We start from the raw sequence: 20,386 nt of genomic DNA, 5'->3' as shown, positions 1-20,386 counted from the left end.
GGAGTTTGAGCATGTAAGTGTTCAGATACGCAGCCAAGTGTTGCACAAAAGACTGTGTACATAAATTCCAACAAGAAAGAACAGCTCTTGTTCCTCATGCTGTAGTACTCCTTGCTAGCCTGAAATAAATAAGAAATAATAAATAAGAAATACCAGGTTTAAGAGAGAGTTTTGGAATATTTTATTGGATTAGTAGCAAGTACACACTGATGGTTCTGGAACACCATTCCACATTGGCCAGTAGAAGGCTTTGCCAATATGTCTCCCTTTTTGCTTGCTGCTGTTTTTTATTTGACAGTGCACACTGTACTAATGTACAATGTAATAACGTATATCTGAGGACATATTTAATCTCTATCATTTACACAGAACTCTTTTATTCATGAGAAGACAAGTAACAAACATCCAGAAAATTGATCTTAAGTAAATAACTGGTATTCATTACAAAGCTGTAGCTCTTATATCCTGAAGTTGCAATCACTTACAGCATGTTTATTAGAGCCTCATTTCAAGAGATGCTCTTGTCATGAATCACATGACACTTTCCCAGGAAGCAAGCAGGCTGAAGAGTTTGGAATGGGAATGAGATGGAGCTGAATGTAAATAATAAACATCCTGCCACTAGCAAATCCTTTCAAGTTACTAACTGCCTATTTGCCTGTGGATATTCCTGTCTGTCAGAATACTACCTTGCTTTTCTTTGGTGTCAGGAGAAAGGAACAGCCTGTCCAGATTAGCCTTTTTCAGTCTCAGCAGTGTCACCTTCTGAAGGGGGAAAGGCTGTGGATAATTGCATCAAGCACATTGCAGTCTTCACTTCTCCTCTTATGTTGACTCCTGTTGGCAGGTGACAGAATGACAGACCTCCTGGGTATGATCTGATGGCCCACTGCTTAGAAAGCTGCAGTAATTGCTGTACATTTTTGGGTCATGTCTGGAACTTGCAAAGCTTTGTAAAGATCTTGTCAGAAACTAGCATTCCTTGGAAGCATCTGAGTGATTTTGACTCCAAAGCTTTAAGCAAAATTCAGGGGGTGCAAAGTTACTGTATCTAAAATTACAAATATTTATTTCCCTCTATTCTAGACAAATCTTACTTGCACAAGTTCAGAGTCTGCATAGTAGAGAATCAGTTTCTATACAGTACAATGTGCAGTATAAGTTTTCTGTAAGCATTCTTTTTCTTTAAGTTTTCTTTTTCTACATCATCTCACCCTATGGGGCTTTTAACAAACTACAAATTACTTTTGTTAAAAGTTATTTTTCTGCCTCATTCATATTTATGGACTTTTCTGCATAACAAGTGATGCAGGATAGATCTGAAATGCAAATGTAATCCAGAAAGCTTACAGTGGTCTTTGACAAAATTCCTTACTATGGACAGAGAGCTGCAAATGTGATGTATCACACATGATGTTCAGAATGTCTTGTGTAAAATTTGAGCAATCAGAGTCTTTTAGTCAAAGAGAGGAGCACTATCAAAATGGTCTGTTTTCCACACTCTGCCTGCACCCCTTACTGAGATACAGATTGGCTTATGCTTCTTTTTTTCCCCCTAGGTGACCAGGGTGGAGAAAAGAAACGCAAGAAAGGTGCTTCTTTCCAAACAGTGTCCTCATTGCACAAGGTTTGTTACCTCTCCGCACCTGGCGGTTTGAGTTAAGACAATGCAGTGAAGAAGAATGTTAAGGATTGTAATGGAGAAGAAGAAATTTAAATCCAGCGTTGAAATTTGACTCATAGATGGGGTTATTTACCTTGGCTAAAGAAATACACTGCTATTAAAACTGCATGTCAGGGGCTGCTCCATTTCATCATCTTGGAGCAGTCAGGAGATTGTTCTTTTTACTGTGTTTGAGAAAGTATCAGAGAATGGTGCCAACAACATTTAACACTTATTTCGTGGCTTACAGCTTCATGTTTGTCTTTGGAACAGGAACTGATTACAAGTAATTTGCTAGTCCCTCTCTGATTGCTGCTTGTAATTGGATCCCAGGGTTAGAGCAGTCATGGAAAACAAAAGCTGTTGAATGAAGTGCCATAAAGCCTCTTGTTTCCTCAGTTATTCCCTTCTACTGGGACTGGTATGTGCTCCTGGTGGAAGCTGTCACTAGGATCATGCCTGAGGAAAAATGGGGCTATTTACCATTTTTTACCATTACTACCATTTCTATGGGTAACATTGAGGAAGATGTAATTTATGTAAACGTCAGGTTGGGAAGGATGTAGTTACCCAGTAGTTATGTCACTTCATCTTGTTTGGAGATACTCCCCATGAAGGGAAATCACAGGAAATGCAGACCTGCGTCTTACCAGCTGAAGAGGCATAAAGGTGGCTGAAGGAGCACTCAGACAATAATCAATAAGCCACAGACAGAAGCCAAATTTCCATCACACAAGCAGCTTTAGTAGCCAGCTCAGGTTATTTGTTGTCCTGACTGGCGTGTGAGAAATTTGCAGTTCGCTGAGTTGTGCTGATGACGTTGCATTCCACCTCTCACGGTCTCCATTTTCTACTTACTAGACAAAACACTTTCCCCAGAGCTTGGTGATCTCTGAATGGTTGGCTTCTTCTGACCTAGCTTTCTGTCTGTCTGGGACATGTCTGATTAAGACCAATAAAGGGAAAATGTTTGGCCGGGAGACAAAAACCCAGCCTTTATGAGGAACATGTGGGAAAGGTGAGCTCTCCCTGCTGAGTGGGGAAGTGACTAGGCAAAGATGCTGTTGGCTTTACAGAAATGCTTCACAGGATGATACTGAATCTTGCCTGCTCTTCATCTTGGGTTTTGAATTTCTGGGGTTGTAAGTAAAACACGTATCTTCTTTGCTAAAACAGATATGGAATCCTATGATAATATTAAATCATACTTTGTTTTATTTTAACACATTTCTCACTAATATTTTTGGTAAGCTTATAATTTTGTTGGAGAATTTTTAGAAAGATGAGCTTCTTAAATTTAATAAACAACAAACCAAAGAAATAGTGATTTGAATTCCACTAAACTGCTAAAGCTAATTATGTTTTTCATGTGTCTGCTCTAGGAAAATTTAAATAAGCTGATGACTAACCTAAGATCTACAGCCCCTCACTTTGTACGATGCATTATCCCCAATGAATCAAAAACTCCAGGTATGAAAAAGACAATAGTCTTAAAATTTTAGAATATTTAACTCTGTCATTCTATTACATACTTCTGAGTCACCAGATTGTACTTAAATACTGTCTGTGCTTTCTACCTTATCCAATTGTGTTGCTCTTTCAGGAGATAACTTCTCACATTTTCCAGCTTCCTTCGGGAAATGAAGATGAAGCCCTGTGGAGAAACTCCATTTAATTTAGCCTTGTTTTCCCCCTGCAGGCGAAATGGATGCATTCCTTGTCTTGCATCAGCTCCGCTGTAATGGTGTCCTGGAAGGCATCCGCATTTGCCGGAAGGGTTTCCCAAACAGGGTGCTTTATGCTGACTTCAAACAAAGGTAACGCAGAGCTATGATGTCTCCTGTTCCATTCAGGTTTATCTTCCTTTCAGTTTGGTAGACATGGAAGGCAGAATGTGTAGATACAAAGCAGGAGATTACCCTGGGTGTTTGGTTTGGGTTTTTTTGTTTTTGGTTTTGTTTTTTTTTTAATTTTGGGGAAGAGGGAAAAAAAACCAAAGCAGAATCTAGGCCAGTTTTACACATTGCTCATCTGTTATTAAACAGGTACCGCATCCTGAATCCAGGAGCAATCCCAGAGGATAAGTTTGTGGATAGCAGAAAAGCTGCTGAAAAACTGATGGCATCTTTAGATGTTGACCATAGCCAATATCGTTTTGGACACACCAAGGTAACCAGAAGAGACCATCATTGCTTATGTAAATAGAAAAGTAATAGATCTGGTATTTAATTTGCAGAATAGAACACTGCAATTTCTGGTGGTGGTGTTTAACGGAGATTTAATAATACAAGGAACCAGTAAAATAGCAGCAAAGTGATAGTAGGTTTTAAGCTGTGTTAGAGGAAATTTAACTCTCTGGCTCAAGTTCCCACAAAGCTTTTATTAGAGCAACTCTACAAGCAGACACAGCAGCAGCTGATGCTCCATGCCCCCCAGTAAAACAATAGCTTATTTAGTATAATATAGGTACATTCAAACATAGATGGACCCCAGAATCAGCTGCAGCTTTTCAAATGAGGCCACGTGCAATTCTCACATGATCCCATTAGCAGGGATTTCTGGGAGTCAGGAGTTGTGGTTCAGCTGACCTACTTGGAACCCTGCCACAGCTGAAAGATATTGTGGCAATACAATAGTTTGGCCTATTCAAAACTGGGGAGATAAAACCCAGTTTGAAAACAACTCTGGAACTGTACAGTGAAATCCCAGATGCAAGTAGTATTTGGCCCTCTATACTCTTCTAGTTTATAATGAGTCAATAAGAATACCATTCTGCACTATTTCAGCAAGGTCATTGTAACTCTGATATAAATCCTTCATTGTGGTGAACTGACATCTGTGCATGTACCAGGTGTTCTTCAAGGCTGGTCTCTTGGGCCATCTAGAAGAAATGAGGGATGAGCGACTTGCAAAAATCCTAACGATGATCCAGGCAAGAGCGCGTGGCAGATTGATGCGGATTGAGTTTCAGAAGATAGTGGAGCGCAGGTATGAAGGCACCCCCTTAAATCTTAGCAGATAATAGTAATTACCATTTAATTATAAGTTGAATAGAGCCATTAATTACAGTTCCTAAGGCTATAGATAACCCTAAATTAAAAGCTTTAAGTGGATGTGTGATAAAAATAATAGCAACTGTATATTAGTTGCCTGCAGCTCTGGTAAAAATGAGATTCGGAAATTTTTTGTGTCTCCAAAAATAAAGAGATCTGGAGGAAGTTTCTTGTATCTCTTGGAAATTAGTACAGGTTCCTAATATTGCTCAGAACAAATCTATGAAACTGACTGAGAATGAAAATGAAACCCTCACTTTTTCAGTTCAGGCTAAGATTTAGGGAATTTTGTTTGTTTTCTCTTAAACCAGGGATGCCCTTCTTGTAATTCAGTGGAACATCCGTGCTTTTATGGCTGTCAAGAACTGGCCTTGGATGAAGCTTTTCTTTAAGATCAAGCCTCTCCTGAAGTCTGCAGAAACTGAAAAGGAGATGGCCACTATGAAGGAAGAATTCTTGAAACTGAAGGAGGCCCTGGAAAAATCTGAAGCCCGGAGAAAGGAACTTGAGGAAAAGCAAGTCTCTTTAGTTCAGGAAAAAAATGATTTGCTTCTCCAGCTCCAAGCTGTGAGTAGATACATAGATTTATATACTTATTAGACATTCTTTGATACTCAAAGGTTTACAGACCAGAATGTTAGTGGAATTTAATAAAAATAAGCTGTTGATCTTGTCAGAGTCTTGCCAAAATTCAGAGTGGATAGAAGTTCTCATGTTTTAGCATATAACAATGCAAATCTTAACGGGTTCTGTTCAAGGCAATGTCTATGGCAGTAACACATGCAAGTAATCTCATATGTGACTAGTCATGCTCACCACTATCTCATCCTGCTCTGTTAATTACTTGTCTTCTGAAATCAAGAGTAGGAAATTTTCCTTATGCTGCTGTGTACGTTGGATCAGGCTCCCTGATCACTTAAAGGATAGGGGACAAGTGAGGGAGAAAAAAGGTCAAGTAAGGGAGAAAAAAGGCCAGGCAGTCATTGCTGTCCTCTTCCTTGTGCCACACCAGGAGCAAGACACTCTGGCAGATGCCGAGGAACGATGTGACTTGTTGATTAAATCCAAGATTCAGCTGGAAGCCAAAGTCAAAGAACTGACAGAGAGGGTTGAGGATGAGGAAGAGATGAATTCTGAGCTGACTTCTAAGAAGAGAAAATTGGAAGATGAGTGCTCTGAGCTCAAGAAGGATATTGATGATCTTGAAATAACACTTGCAAAAGTAGAGAAAGAGAAGCATGCTACTGAAAACAAGGTACATTCAAAACTTCACCTTCACATATTCAAAAGAGGCTGGGCATGGATTACCTTTACGACAAGTGCTACAGGTCTTCTGATGGTTTTACATTGTTTGTTACACAGGCCACACTGAAGGGTCAGTAATTTGACCTTATGAGGTAAAAATTGTTAACTCTGAGCCTAAATTTCCCTTTTTTTGAAGTGAGTCCTACTGCACTTCAGCTGAAGAATTATACCTATTTGTGGAATTTTTAAGTAAACAATTTTCTGCTGTAACCATTAATTCCTCCACCTCTCCTCGTTAAAGTCTGTAAATGTAAAAAGCTCATCTGCTTCTCCCAAGGAGAATCAGAGGCCAGAGTCCATGACAATGGGAGTGACTCTGAAAAGAATTTAGTATGTTTGAAATCATGTACTATACCCACACCAAAAACTGGCAGACATTAACTCTCCTGATGGGAATTTCACTCAAAAAACCACGAGGTGCTGGGAGGGGATAAATCCCTTTCTCTTGTTTTTCTGATTACAAGTTCAGACCAGATAGTCATTTGAGCCTTGTTATGATAATCCCTTCCTTCAAAGTCTTACAAATACATCTTCCTTTCTCACACAGGTCAAAAATCTGACAGAAGAAATGGCAACACTTGATGAGAATATCAGCAAACTTACCAAGGAGAAAAAGTCCTTGCAGGAATCTCATCAGCAAGTTCTAGATGACCTACAAGCAGAAGAGGACAAGGTCAACACACTGAGCAAAGCTAAAGTGAAACTGGAACAGCAAGTGGATGATGTAAGCTGGCTCTGCCTTTATGTTTCACGAGGCTCATTTTACCACCACTTACAGTGCACCTTTCGTGAGACTGAAAGGTTGAAAAGCTTTGAAATGTGTTCCTGTCCTTTTAGAAACGTAGTCCTTGTACTGTCTGTAAAAGGTATAATTACAGGAACACTAGAAGAATTTATCTGTGTTCAGCCTTTCAAAGGATTGCAATAACAAGGGAAAATCCTCCCAACTTGCACTTGCAGTGTAAGTGGCATGAAGTCAAACAGAACTTTGCTGCCAAGAGAACTGTAATGCTTGCACAAATTAAAGCATGGACTAACCCTTTTGTTTTATTTCTTTAGCCCATTTGCCCACTGGCTGCTAGAAAACAAAAATGTAAACTAGGATGCTTGTCCTTAAATGCTTCTGCTTCACAGCTCACTAGAACTCAGCACAGAACTAGGCACAACCTACATCTGACTGTTGTAAACCATCTGTGCTCAATATATTTGTTATGTGGCTTTGCTCCTAAAGCTCGAGGGATCACTTGAACAAGAGAAGAAAGTGAGGATGGATCTAGAAAGGGCAAAACGCAAACTGGAAGGGGATTTGAAGCTGACCCAAGAGAGTGTCATGGACTTGGAGAATGATAAGCTGCAGATGGAAGAAAAGTTGAAAAAGTAAGAAGTTGATTCTGTTGTACCAAATAAGGCAGCACAGTTACAGTGTCATTTAAGAGCCTTCAGGTGTGTCATCCTGCTCTGATGGTGGCTGAAAGAAAATTCCATTACGAAAATGTGGAGCCAAGGAGGGAGGGAAAATGACTCTTGTGTACACAATGCCGGAAACATTAGAATTCATTAAACTTTCCTACATTAAAAAAAAGTAACCCAGAAATTTTCTAATGTTTTTCATTGCTTAGAGGAGAAAGCTGGAAGCTTTCCTGAAGAAGGAACTCTGTAAAGTTGCTCATCCTAACTAGCTATCATAGATTGTTGGGAGACCTGACTCTGTTAAATATGTTTTTCCATTGAGTCTGAAAATAGCATTATTTTTGTATGAGACAAAGAACCAGAAATGTAACTGCACAAATGCATGTAGAGGCTTGACTTGGAAACTGCTGCTCAGAGGAAAATGTGTTTTCATGCAAATTGCAATACATGAGAATTGTTTTCATTTTTAGATACATTAGAAGTTTTATTGAACAACTCTTTAAAAATTGCAAAATCCTAACTTGAAGTTTTCAAGGCAAATTGTCACAGTAGGATTTTCCTTTCTGTGCCAGGAAAGAATTTGAAATGAGCCAGCTGAATTCCAAGATAGAAGATGAACAAGCTATAGTGATGCAGCTGCAGAAGAAGATCAAGGAGCTTCAGGTCAGCTTGCTTTTTTATTGTGTATTTTAGGATGAGTTTCTCTTTGTGCCTCACCGAAAGACCTTGCAGAAACTTTTTATGGCTAGGTGCAGCTCCTCTTTGAGACACAAAGTGGTACATCTCCATAGCTTCCCAGACAGATTCCTTTTTCCCTCAGGATGCTCGCTCTATAGTGTTTTTTCCTCCCAGTAGCAGGACATATGACCACAGAATGGTAGTGGTTTCAGGCAAGGCAGAAAGGCTCTGGTGTTTTGTTTTAAGCAAATAATATTGTTCCAAACCATGGAGGTGAGGGTAGTTGCTGGAGAGGAGCTCAGCAGTGATAAGCATGGATTTGAAATTTAGAGAAAAGGTTAAAACACGCAGGAAAGTTTCAACAGAAATTAAAAGGCCAACGAAATTCAGCACAATCCAAACAAAATGTCTGGACCCAAAAATAACAGCTCCACTTTTTTTTGTTAATAAAGAATATTTGTATAACTTGGATGTAAAGTGCAGATTGGTGAAAATAATCTTTTAATAAAAAAGACTGCTCCAAATAAATATTCGTTATCCATGCAGTTCTACATACTGCTGTATTGAAACCCTGTCTTAACACTCCTAGAGAGAAATTACTTCAGTCACTGAGCTCTTAAAATGAGAATTTGTTGCTGTCACTCCTGTTAGCATGTACTTCAGGTGAATGTCAAACACATGAACATAAGGTCAGTGCACTGGACCTGTATGTCTTGAATTAGAACTTGCAGGGCGATCTACTGCAAGCAAGATGTGACTCATCATCATTACTGTAGCTCAGGATCTGATTTACTGGCACAAATGGGCAAGTCCTTTAACTGCTGAGCTTCTGCCAGCAAGGTAAAATGTGGGCTGGCAGAGGGTTTAACAGTTTGCAAGGTGCCTCATGGTCCTCTGATGGGAATCATCGTAAAACTGACCCAAAAGTGTTCATGTCTCTCTGGCAGGCTCGTATAGAAGAACTAGAAGAGGAATTGGAAGCAGAAAGAGCTGCTCGAGCCAAGGTGGAAAAGCAGAGATCAGATTTGGCCCGAGAGCTGGAGGAATTGAGTGAGCGTCTTGAGGAGGCTGGGGGAGCCACAGCTGCCCAGCTGGAGATGAACAAGAAGCGTGAGGCGGAGTTCCTGAAGTTGCGGCGCGACCTGGAGGAGGCCACACTGCACTACGAGGCCACAGCTGCCACGCTGAGAAAGAAGCACGCAGACAGTGTGGCCGAGATGGGGGAGCAGCTGGACAACCTGCAGAGGGTCAAGCAGAAACTGGAGAAGGAGAAAAGCGAGCTGAAGATGGAAGTGGATGATCTGTCGTCCAACATGGAGCAGATGGTCAAGGGAAAAGTAAGGGTCCTGAGGCTTCCCAAAGCCCCCAAAAGTCATGTGTAGCTAAGGCTGGTCTGAAGGTTTCCCAGTACTCCTGGTATGGCTGAAGTGTTTTAGAAGGTGGTATCTTGCACCTTGTCTCCCTTACCCAGCTGGTGGTACAACCCTTCTCCCCTGGAGATGGGACAGCAATTAAGATGGCCCGTCTGAAACACACAGTGCATCCTCAGTCACAGGCATATTGTTTATCCATGCATCTCGGGGCACAAAAACATGTCACGTAAACTAGGCTCCTCTAGGCTGGTGACAACTGGAGCGATGCCATCCAAGGCAGGATATCTCTCACCCTAAGAAGATGCTGCCCTTGGTTCGCAGTTTTGATCCATGTTAGCACGGAGTGCAAAGCAAAGGCTTGCATGATCACATTGTGTATTTTCACTTCCTACAGCTGAATTGTGGATTTTGTTTCCTGAGCAGATAATCTCAGTAGCTTTCAGAGCACTCTAAATAGATTTCTTTCAGTGCAAGTGAGGAAAAGAAATGTCAGTATTCTCATAGTTAGAAAGCTGTCATCAAACCCAATTTATGGTAAATGGCAATTAAAGCAGAATCAGTAGAGCAATTTTCATTGGAGGTGATTTTCCCATCTAGCAATTATGAGGCAGCTATGCCTAAACTTCATAGGCATGTGACTGCTGCTGAAGTTCTTGAAGAGTCTTTTTACACTGGTGCTTACATGCAGAACACAATTCAAGGAAAAAAAACAGGAAAGGTGGTCTAATGGGGAGTCCCATGGCCTGGGATCGTAGACACGGGGCTGCTCTTCCCTGCTCTACTGCTGTGATGTTTGTGTCTTTGCTATCCGCCATTCCTCTGAAAGACAAACACACAGAAAAAAGGATACGTTTTGAAGGCTACAGCTTCCAAATGTCTGCCTGGCAGCTATGACTTCCTTTGTCTTTTCTCCCAATTCCCATTAGGCCAATGCAGAGAAGCTTTGTCGCACTTATGAAGACCATCTGAATGAGACAAAAACAAAACTGGAGGAAATGACTCGCCTCATGAATGACCTCACTACTCAGAAGACAAAACTCCAGAGTGAGAATGGTATGTGCGTGTTCAGCCCATATAGACTGTTTCCCAGGAATTTATCAGGGGCACCTCTGCAGCAGTGAGATGTGTTCTACAATGGCATCTGCTGTGAAGGTGGCAGGGTTGGGATTGCTGAATGGAGCAGTAGTTTTGTGTCTTTTGACATTTCTATCTTCAGCATTCTTATAACCTTGGTGGGGAAACCTTGCCTTGGACTGGCTTTTTAAACAAACCCATACCCACATTTATCAGCATACAGTGATACTGTCTCATGAGCCAAAATGGATGTGCCAGCTCAGAACCCAGGATGTGCCAGGCTGCCTAGGTACCTATTGTTTCAGGAACAAGGATATGTGCATCTAGAAATGCTAGAGGGAAAAAGGAGCCGGGCCTGTGTGAATCCCATCTTCCTCAGCCTGACCTTGGGCATTGCACCCTAAAAGATGTTCACATCTGACCAAAAATACCACATATCCTCTAACTTCTTACCACCTTTCTGGGCAGAACAGTATTATTTAATTTCTACATCCTCATCAGTTATCACAGTTCTGTGTATTTTCAAAGACGTTTTTCATTTCCTGTGTGTTGTAATGTCTGTGTGTCCCATAAGACTGTGCTTTTCACCTCCCAGCAACACACATCCTGTGCCCAATGAAGTTTTCCTTATGTATTCAACCTGTATGCTGGTCGTTGTGAGGTTCTCAGGGTGCTTTGCAGCCCTCTGAAAAGAAGTTTGTGGAAAAGCAATATAAAATAAGGAAAAAAAGTAAAACCAGCTACAACTGCCCATGAAAGTGAGCATCAGTCTAGTCTGATCCACAAACTTAATAAGTAAAATTAATGAATCAAGCTATTGGCAGTACAGAAAAAAACCCAACAAACCAAATAAAAAAACTCAAGTCACAAAACCCACCCAAAAAAGGAAAAAAAAAAAGAAAATCTAAGAAAATGACGTGTCCGATGGTTACAGCCTTGGAAGAAGCTTCAGAACAGGTCAACCACAATCACTGTGAGTTCTTTTCCTCAGCAGAATTGGACAAGTGGGACTATGATTTTTGACTGTGACTTTGTCATTTTACCATCTTGCTCTTTTTTTTTTTTTTTTTTTTGCTTATTTGTCAAATCTTGTGACAGGTGAGTTTACTAGACAACTCGAAGAGAAGGAGTCACTGATAAGTCAGCTGTCCCGGGGAAAAACATCCTTTACACAACAGATTGAAGAACTTAAGAGACAGCTAGAAGAGGAAACCAAGGTAATGCTTTAACTGTGTTCCATTCCTTGAAACAGAATGGCAGAAAATGTTCATGTTCAGTTGTAGCCTGGATAAAAGCTGAAATGAGATGTAGGAATGACAAGGATTCCTACTTATTGTACTGATATAAGTTCCTGCCCCTGACTGAGGCAAGTTACTAGAGAAGAGTTTGGGAAAATCATCAGCATACATAAATGCTAAATAAAACTTAACCAGTAGGATAGCCAAAATCTCAGATTTTGCATCTTAAAAGTTTGGGTGTTTCTCCAAAGTTGTTAAATTATCCTCAGTCTTGATAACTTCCTCCTCATGTCACCAGTTAGGGATGACTTCAAACACTTCTTGCCTCACTTAACCTGAACTGTCAAAGCCAGAGGCAAAAAGGAAAAAAAAGCTTAAGCCTCCATTTGAATTTCTAGGGGCTGTTTGTTTTGGTTTTGCTGTAGGTAACCTTGCAATGTTGTGACCTTTCTATCCCTGCAGTCCAAAAATGCCTTGGCTCATGCCCTGCAAGCAGCCAGGCATGACTGTGATCTCTTGCGGGAGCAGTATGAGGAGGAGCAGGAAGCCAAGGCAGAGCTGCAGAGGGCTCTCTCCAAGGGAAATGCAGAAGTGGCACAGTGGAGAACCAAGTATGAGACTGATGCCATTCAGAGAACTGAGGAGCTGGAAGATGCCAAGTGAGTTATGTGGGCTTCAGCATGCCCTTGACTGGCAGGACTGTGCTCACAGGGTCTTGTTGTGTGCTAGGGACATAGGGCAGCCAGGTTGGAAAATCCCTGTGACTCAATGCTGTCATTTGGGGCTTTTCTTCTTCTGTTCTTCATACTGCTTGGGCAGGTCAGTGTTTCTGCTGAGTGCTTGTCTGTGGAGGAGTGGCTGTGGATACTGGGTTTATTTGAGAACTAACAAAATTACATAGCCTTGCTTAGTTATCTCACACTCACTTACTTGGCCCCAGCCCACTACCTATGTTTCCCTGGTCTTGACTTCCCTTTCCCAGTGGGAGATGATAGCTGCCCTGGGAAAGTAGGGCAGAAATTCATGTTGGCTCACACTGTACAGCTTCTCCCAGTTACCAGGCTCAGGTTGCTGGGCAAGGTCTCTGAATATCTCCAACTTCAGCCTTTGCACATCTCCGATCTGCAGGATCTTACCCCACTTTCAGCATATTTTCTTCATCTAGTATCTCCATGATCCTCTTTCTAGGCCATCCTTTCTTTCCAGCACCTCTTCTTGCCAGGACTCCCTGTTTTCCCAATCTAAATAGTCTATGAACAAAAGCCCAGGGCATGACCAGCCTCCTAACAGGAGGTTGTCTCATATCTCTTAATTGGAGGAAAATGACACTGTCATTTCGAGCAGGTCTTATAAAATATTTACAACCAGCCCATACTGGTTACAGCTAGTAAGTAGCTAGCTGGTACCTGAGAGTTCAAAAGTTCAATTTCAAATATTCACAGACATGCATAAAATGATCTGCCACATACAAGTATTCATAATTTAAGCTGTTTTTTTCCATCATAGTCCCTTCTCTCTAGAGGCTCAATTTCCCTCTCCAGTCCTCTTTCCCTTGCCTCATCCTCACCCTCACCCCCTCCCTGTTTTCCCTTTCAGAACTGATTTATTGAGTCATTGCTTAGGTGTCAGTTTTTCCGGATAACACAGCAGCAGTGACGCTTGGTCATTTTACTGTGTCTTCTCACCTGGTAGGAAAAAGCTCGCTGCCCGCCTGCAAGAAGCTGAGGAAGCAATTGAAGCGGCCAATGCCAAGTGCTCTTCTCTAGAAAAGACAAAGCACAGGCTGCAGAATGAGCTGGAGGACATGATGATTGACCTGGAGAAGGCCAACTCAGCAGCTGCCTCACTGGACAAGAAGCAGCGCGGGTTTGACAAGATCATCAATGACTGGAAGCAGAAGTACGAGGAGTCACAGGCTGAGCTGGAGGCTTCCCAGAAGGAGGCCCGTGGCCTCAGCACTGAGCTCTTCAAGCTGAAGAATGCCTATGAGGAGACACTGGACCACCTGGAGACTTTGAAAAGGGAAAACAAGAACCTCCAAGGTAGGCTTCATTCAGGTCCTGCAGCCAGTGCAAGAGCCACATCAGCAGATGGCTGGAGGGATGCAGGTGCCCTGCAGCAGCTGTGGGGAAAGATGCTTATCTCATCCTGAGATGAGCCTTCTGATGTCATTTGAGACACTGATGCTGCCAATCAATGTTTTGAACAAAGAGATTGGTATGGCCAGAGCAGAGAAGGCCTGCCTTTTCCCCCCGTCAATGAAACACTGGCAGAGGAGGCAGTCTCAGGGGAGGAACAAGAAAGATGACAGAGGTGCAGTGGATGAAGCCTAAACAGCAGAACACAGTGTTCCTAGCCTGCAGATCACAGATAAAAACTAAATCACTATAGCCACTTCAAAAATCACTCACAAGAAAAGATGTGCCTTCAAGTTGTTCAGGTGAAAATTCTTGCTGGAAGTGAAAGTAAGGCAGGGCTCTTGTACAGACAAGCCCTTGAGGTAGCAGGTTTAGGCATGGGTCCTCTATTCACACTCCATGAATTGCAGGATGTTCCAAACACTCTGTTTTCTAAATCCATCCATCCTCTTTTGTTTCAGAGGAGATTTCTGATCTGACCAATCAGATTAGTGAAGGAAACAAGAGCCTCCATGAAATTGAAAAAATCAAGAAGCAGGTTGAGCAAGAGAAGTCAGAAGTTCAGCTGGCTCTGGAAGAAGCAGAGGTAAGGAAAGAAAGCTCAAGGGAAAAGGAAGAGAGTATCTTTATGAGGATTTTCCATCCTGTTCATCTTAGGAAAACAGCCAGAGTGTGGATTTTTATCATGTGCAGCCTCTCTGCACCCAGCTCCCCCAGCCTTGCTAGCCAGTGTCTCCAAGAGTGACTAGTGGCTTTTGGAGATGTCAGCCCTGTGATCATCAGTGGAGGCCTTTTGCAAGGAGGTGCCTTGTAGCTTTTGGGTTTTTGTTAAAATCGGGGAATCATCAAGGTTGGAAGAGACCTCTAAGATCATCCAGTCCAGCCATCCACTCTGCACTACCCCTGTAACCCCTAAACCACATTGCCCAGCACCAGATCCAGTTGTTTCTTGGATACCTCAAGGTATGGGGACTGCACCACCTCCCTGGACAGTCTATTCCAATGTCTGAACAGTCAATTTTAATTTTTTTTTAAATATCTAATCTGCATCTCCCCTGTCTCACCTTTATGCCATTTCCTCTGATCCTCTCACTGTAGGCAGAAGAGACTGACCCCCACCTCACTACAACCTCCTTCCAGGGAGCTGTTGAGAGTGATGCAGTGCCCCCTGAGTCTTCTTGTGACTAAACAAACCCAAGTCCCTCAGCTGTTCCTCATAAGACACATTTTCTATACCATTCACTAGCCTTGCTGCCATCCTCTGGTTGGTTGGTTGGTTGGTTTGGTGTTTGGGGTTTTTTTTCACTTTCAGGAAGCTCAGAAATCTTCTGTCCACTGCCTCAAAATTCAGTCCTTGCTCACTTTGATGTAGAACATTTCAGTCTTTCAGAAAATAGAAATGCTGAAAATTATGGTTTTACACTCTTTTATCAGATATTTCTACTGTCTAGTTTCCAACAGCAAATTCACCATTTCCTGCTTATGAGAATAAGAAAACAAACTTTCTGATGACTTTCTCTTTTATAAGGTCTCAGATATTGAGTTGTTTACTGCAGCCTGCTTTAAATAAGTGCAGTAGTCTCAGAAGACAAATGAAAACAGTCTGGTAGGCATTTGGTAAAGGCATTTGGCCTCACCCCATGCATTTCTCCAGTGCCAAGTATGCACATACCCAAGGCCTCATCCCAGTTTCCAGAAACAAACCAATACAGAACAATCCAACTGGAAATCCTTGTTATTCACTTAAAGGGCTCAGCAGATGAGTTTTCTTGGAAGTGAGGTGCATTACAAGGCTAAGAAAGGGTGTACATGGTGCTGGCAGAAGCATCACAGCACATAGCAAGGGATTTTTAGTGAAGGCTGCAATATCTGCTAAACCAGTGATCATCCAGTGACAGGAATCTGCTAGTAAGTTTAATGCTGTGCAACTTCTTTTATCTGTTATAGGATGCTTTATACACTGCAGGGACTTCACAGCCAGACAAACAGGTGTCATGGTCAGAGCAGAGGAAAGAGCATGTCTTCCTTCCACAGCTCTGAGATGTGGAGAATGATTATGTACTCTGTCAAAAAACTTCCCTTGCTAGGAAGAATACATCAGTTCTTGAGGGATCTAAGCAGCGTGGTTTACTTTCCTGGACTGTGTGGAATGGCTTTCTAAAAGTCAGTGGTATTAGGAACTAACAAAAGTAAAGTGATGATGTATCTTACTTTAAATCTGAAAGAAATGGGTTAATGCAGATTTTCTCCCTTTCTTGTGTTTTTGGGTCTCTGGCAGTCACTGTTGATGACAAAGAACTTCCACGTGCTGTTCCCATTATTATGTTGTGGCTTCTTGTCATGATATGTGTATTTGACTGACCTGCTGCGTGTTGGCTGGAGATCAGCAGGGATTTTGTACAGCTTTGTTTTCACAACCCTCATTCTGTTTCCTCGTTCTCTCAAGGGAAGCATAGCTAAGCTTGTGCAGTTCCACCGTTCAGAGAGCACTTCCAAAAATATGATATTCAGTTCTGTGCTTTCATTCCTGTTCAATAAGAGCAGCAAGAAGACAGAACTACACTGAGCCTGGCTTATGCAAGACCTGAAAGTCAGAGGCCTTGTTATTTCTTCATAGGCTATTGTCTTCTTAGTTCTTCACTTCCATATAGGAGAGAAATGTGTGAGTACAGACAGGAACAAGTCACCCCTGTTTCACAGACTTGTCTTCATGTTAATTTGTAAGAACAGACAGAGAAATTTTGCATTTTTTCATACAGAGCTGATGTCTGTTATTTCTTTCCTTGAAGTCATTTTGCATAATAAGATTATATAATTGGGAGGTTTCCAGCAGTTTGTGATTTGGAGAGATTTTTGTGAGCAGGGGGGATGGATGTGTGGACCCCTTCACTCCCCCAACAACCATCTTGTTTTAGCTTATCCCTGTCCCTTACAAGCCTGTGAATTTCTGGAGGGTGTCTGTACAGAGGTGTGGAGCAGGGAACATCTGTTGGTGTCAAAACTGTGCAGGGAAGGCTGAAGGTGTTGGTGTGCTGTTTGGGTGTTTTTTGTGAGCTGTGAACTGTTTGACAATTTGTCCTCTGAGGAGCTTGCTGCTCAGTTTTCCAGCTGTCAGGTTGCATTAGAAGGCAAATAAATGTGTTGTTTTGCCATGTAAGCTACTCATGCCCTTGCCTACAGAGAGAGACTGAAGGAGGAGACAGGAAGAGTGAAGGGATCATGTTTGTGCTGCTGTTTGTGATTTGAAAAAAAAATCAATTCCTGGTTTGCAAGCTCTTGGTGTTTTCTGTTTCAGGGAGCTTTGGAGCATGAAGAAAGTAAGACCCTTCGTTTTCAGCTTGAACTTTCTCAGGTTAAAGCAGAGTTTGAAAGAAAACTGACAGAAAAGGAGGAAGAAATGGAAAATATAAGGTACTGTGCAGGAAGCAGCGTGTTTCTTAGGGGAAAAGTCTGAAAAGACTGGAACTATTCTCAAGATCCAAGCCAATTAGATGCACCACAGGTAGTTATGCCAGCATAGGCAGACACTGTCCATACCAGAAACCAAGACAGTTCTGACTGTTTGCCAAAGGGTAGCCCTACCACATTTCCCTTGCTCAGTTCAAATATTCCTGTCAGATCAGTCTCTGACAGTGTACAGTTAAACCCATCATGCATAACAAACTGCAGCTGTAACAAAACTGGCTGGCATAATCAATTCACAGCAGACCAGGGGCCACCAACTCTATATGTTGACAGTATGGAGGCAACTAGGTCTAGAGAGCTGCCATCTCCTAATCCTGTGTGGGATGGCTGCCTCCCAAGGGGATCCCAGGCAAAGTCCACAGTACTTGCCTCAGTGGTGCTCAAACTTATGTTATCTGAAGGCATTTAGTTAATTTATGCAATTACAGCTACACTGAGTGTGGGAGGATGTGAGGAGCTTGCTGTTATGTGTACACCACTTGGGTAAGCAGGGAGAATTGCAGACGGGCAGAAAGTGGGAATGGAACAGGAGAGGAACTTGCATGCAAGAGGGATAAATAGGAAACCATGGAAAGCAATTAGGTGAGAGGAGGATGATGTCTTTTGTCTCTCCCTTCCCAGGCAGCAGAAATGCAAGTCTGAAGGGTTATACCCTTAACAGTATATGCTAGCCTATGTGTCTGTGCAGTTACTCAGAAAACTTTGAATTAGTTGGTGTTATAATGTTACTAGTTCAAGAATCATGTCACTGTTTATTGATGGGCTAAAGAGTAGGAAATTGGAAGGCCAAGGCCCACTCTGGCCAGCATACCTACAGGGTTTGATACGTTAATTGTTTCAAAACCAAGAATATTTTGGCCTTTCACCTTCTGATGTCCTGCAGATGTCTGGATTAGAGAGATCTCAAACCAAGCTGTGCTAATTAGTGCTTTCTGCTTCAGCTTGATTATGAGTGTTCAGTTGACATTCAGTTGACATTCTGTGTTGTTTTCTAGGAGTCTAGGGCATAGTTCAGTATCTTGTTGAAGCAATAAAGCCCTCAAGTTTTTTCCTTGTTGACTTGATGGTTTCCCGGAACTCCTACACTTTCAGGAGAACTTGGCCAGCAATGAAATAAATCTTTCCATGTGTGACATATTCTGTGCTTAGAGTTACCTTCTGGTTGTAAGAGAGCAAAACTTTTGCGGCAGGACTTCTCTGTTACAGAATCAAGAAAATTAAGCTGTTTGTATCTGTTTTGTCTTTAAACTGACATTAAGCTGCCTTTCCTGGGGGACCAGGCTATCAACCAGCTGGGTTTAATCTCTTCTAAATTTAGATGTCCGTAACACAGATTTCTATTAATGAATCATTCCACTTATAATTAGCACAAGAAAAGTTTTTTCAACATGTAAAGACACAATAAATTGTAGCTTGTACATGCCATTTACTATAAAGAGCACCTAGAGTAATTAGCTTAGAACGTAGCAGCCTACCTTCAGTTTGATTAATCCCCTCCACTAATGCCTTCAGCAAAAGGCTGAGATGTAAAACATCCCAGGAAATTATTCAGTAAATATCTTAGTAAGTGACTGTTAGGCTGGAAGTGCTTCTTGTTAGGTTCAAATCTGTACTTGCTTGTGTTTACAAGAGCTCTGAGAGCACTCTTTGTTCCAGTACTGCCAGAGGAAACACAGAAGAAGGATGCTAGAAGTGCTTACAGATCAGGAGTTAGCTGAGGGTGTGAAGCATGCCAGCCAGTTAGACAGCAGTCAGGCGCTGGAAACTATGTATGGTATGTATGTGTGCTACCTATGTCAGTCAGAAATACTCTATTTCTGGAAAGGAGACACCTTCAGAAAGTAAAGTACAGCTGCAAGTACTTCTGTGTCCCTGCACAGAGAGGAAAATCACTCCTCCTTCATGTCCTTTTCAGGAGAAACCAGCAACGTGCCATAGATTCACTGCAGTCCACTCTGGATTCTGAAGCCCGCAGCAGAAACGAGGCCATCCGGCTCAAGAAGAAGATGGAAGGGGACCTCAATGAGATGGAAATCCAGCTCAGCCACGCTAACAGGCACGCTGCAGAAGCAACCAAGTCAGCACGCGTCTTGCAGACACAAATAAAGGTACTGGTGGCCCCCCAAGCACCCAGAGGTACCCATGGGCCAGGTTTCATTATCACAGGTTTCATCACCACAGCCAGCAGTGGTGATGATAAATTAGGAGGGAAGCTACTGCCAACAGTGTAAAGGGAAAGCCATGGTGATCACGTCTGTCATAAGAGAATATTGAAATGTGGATTTCTTCTCAGACTTGCATACAAGCTGGATGAGTTCCAGTCATAAAACCTTTGCTGGCTGCAGCCTCTTGCAGGGGCAGAAAGCTACAGCATGAGGAGCTGAAAACCTGTGATTTTCTTGTGAGCTTGTAAGGCTTTTAAAAGGAGTAGAGAGCAAGTTGGTTGTCTGGAGTATAGGGAGTGTGTTTATATTCAGCTTTGTTGTTTGCATCAACATTTGTAATAACTTAAAAAAAAAAAGTGTTTCTTGCCAAGGCAGCTCTTCTGTCGTCTCCTCTCCCAGAACCGCCAGCTCTGAGAGATTTGAGCACACAGGTTTTTTTCCTCCGTTGCACCACATACCACAAAAGCTATTCAGCTTACAGCTTGGAAATAAAATACAAATATAATAAATTAAAAAGCACTGAAATTCTTGAGGTTGGTCCCAGGGAGCCACTGCAATCTGGGTTTCTCTTATATAAGTACAGAGGCTTGAAATGGAGTCGTATTGCTTTGTTTTAGGAGCTTCAGGTGCAGCTGGATGACTCAGGACACGTGAATGAAGATCTGAAGGAGCAGCTGGCGGTCTCTGACAGGAGGAACAATCTTCTCCAGTCGGAGCTGGATGAGCTGAGGGCTTTGCTGGACCAGACTGAACGGGCAAGGAAGCTGGCAGAGCACGAACTGCTGGAAGCCACTGAGCGTGTGAACCTGCTCCACACTCAGGTT

General features: G+C 42.2%; 1 protein-coding gene across 1 annotated transcript in view; it reads left to right on the top strand.

Annotated features, from left to right (window-relative positions):
- The window catches only part of MYH15 (myosin heavy chain 15), a 45,388-nt gene that overhangs the window by 17,734 nt on the left and 7,268 nt on the right, over positions 1–20,386 (top strand). Inside the window, exons 18-36 of the mRNA XM_069022330.1 lie at positions 1,560–1,627; positions 3,046–3,133; positions 3,363–3,480; positions 3,709–3,832; positions 4,515–4,651; positions 5,028–5,283; positions 5,729–5,971; positions 6,569–6,745; positions 7,253–7,398; positions 8,004–8,094; positions 9,057–9,446; positions 10,409–10,535; positions 11,655–11,773; positions 12,257–12,453; positions 13,487–13,836; positions 14,394–14,518; positions 17,228–17,343; positions 19,313–19,505; positions 20,180–20,383. Coding sequence (XP_068878431.1) covers positions 1,560–1,627; positions 3,046–3,133; positions 3,363–3,480; positions 3,709–3,832; positions 4,515–4,651; positions 5,028–5,283; positions 5,729–5,971; positions 6,569–6,745; positions 7,253–7,398; positions 8,004–8,094; positions 9,057–9,446; positions 10,409–10,535; positions 11,655–11,773; positions 12,257–12,453; positions 13,487–13,836; positions 14,394–14,518; positions 17,228–17,343; positions 19,313–19,505; positions 20,180–20,383 — 3,269 coding nt within the window. The remainder of the gene's footprint in view (positions 1–1,559; positions 1,628–3,045; positions 3,134–3,362; positions 3,481–3,708; positions 3,833–4,514; positions 4,652–5,027; positions 5,284–5,728; positions 5,972–6,568; positions 6,746–7,252; positions 7,399–8,003; positions 8,095–9,056; positions 9,447–10,408; positions 10,536–11,654; positions 11,774–12,256; positions 12,454–13,486; positions 13,837–14,393; positions 14,519–17,227; positions 17,344–19,312; positions 19,506–20,179; positions 20,384–20,386) is intronic.

The sequence above is a fragment of the Aphelocoma coerulescens genome, chromosome 1 (assembly GCF_041296385.1).
Source record: "Aphelocoma coerulescens isolate FSJ_1873_10779 chromosome 1, UR_Acoe_1.0, whole genome shotgun sequence".
In the NCBI taxonomy this organism is placed as follows: Eukaryota; Metazoa; Chordata; class Aves; order Passeriformes; family Corvidae; genus Aphelocoma; species Aphelocoma coerulescens.
The sequence above is the reverse complement of the archived record's forward strand: the minus strand, read 5'-3'. Positions and strand labels throughout refer to the sequence as shown.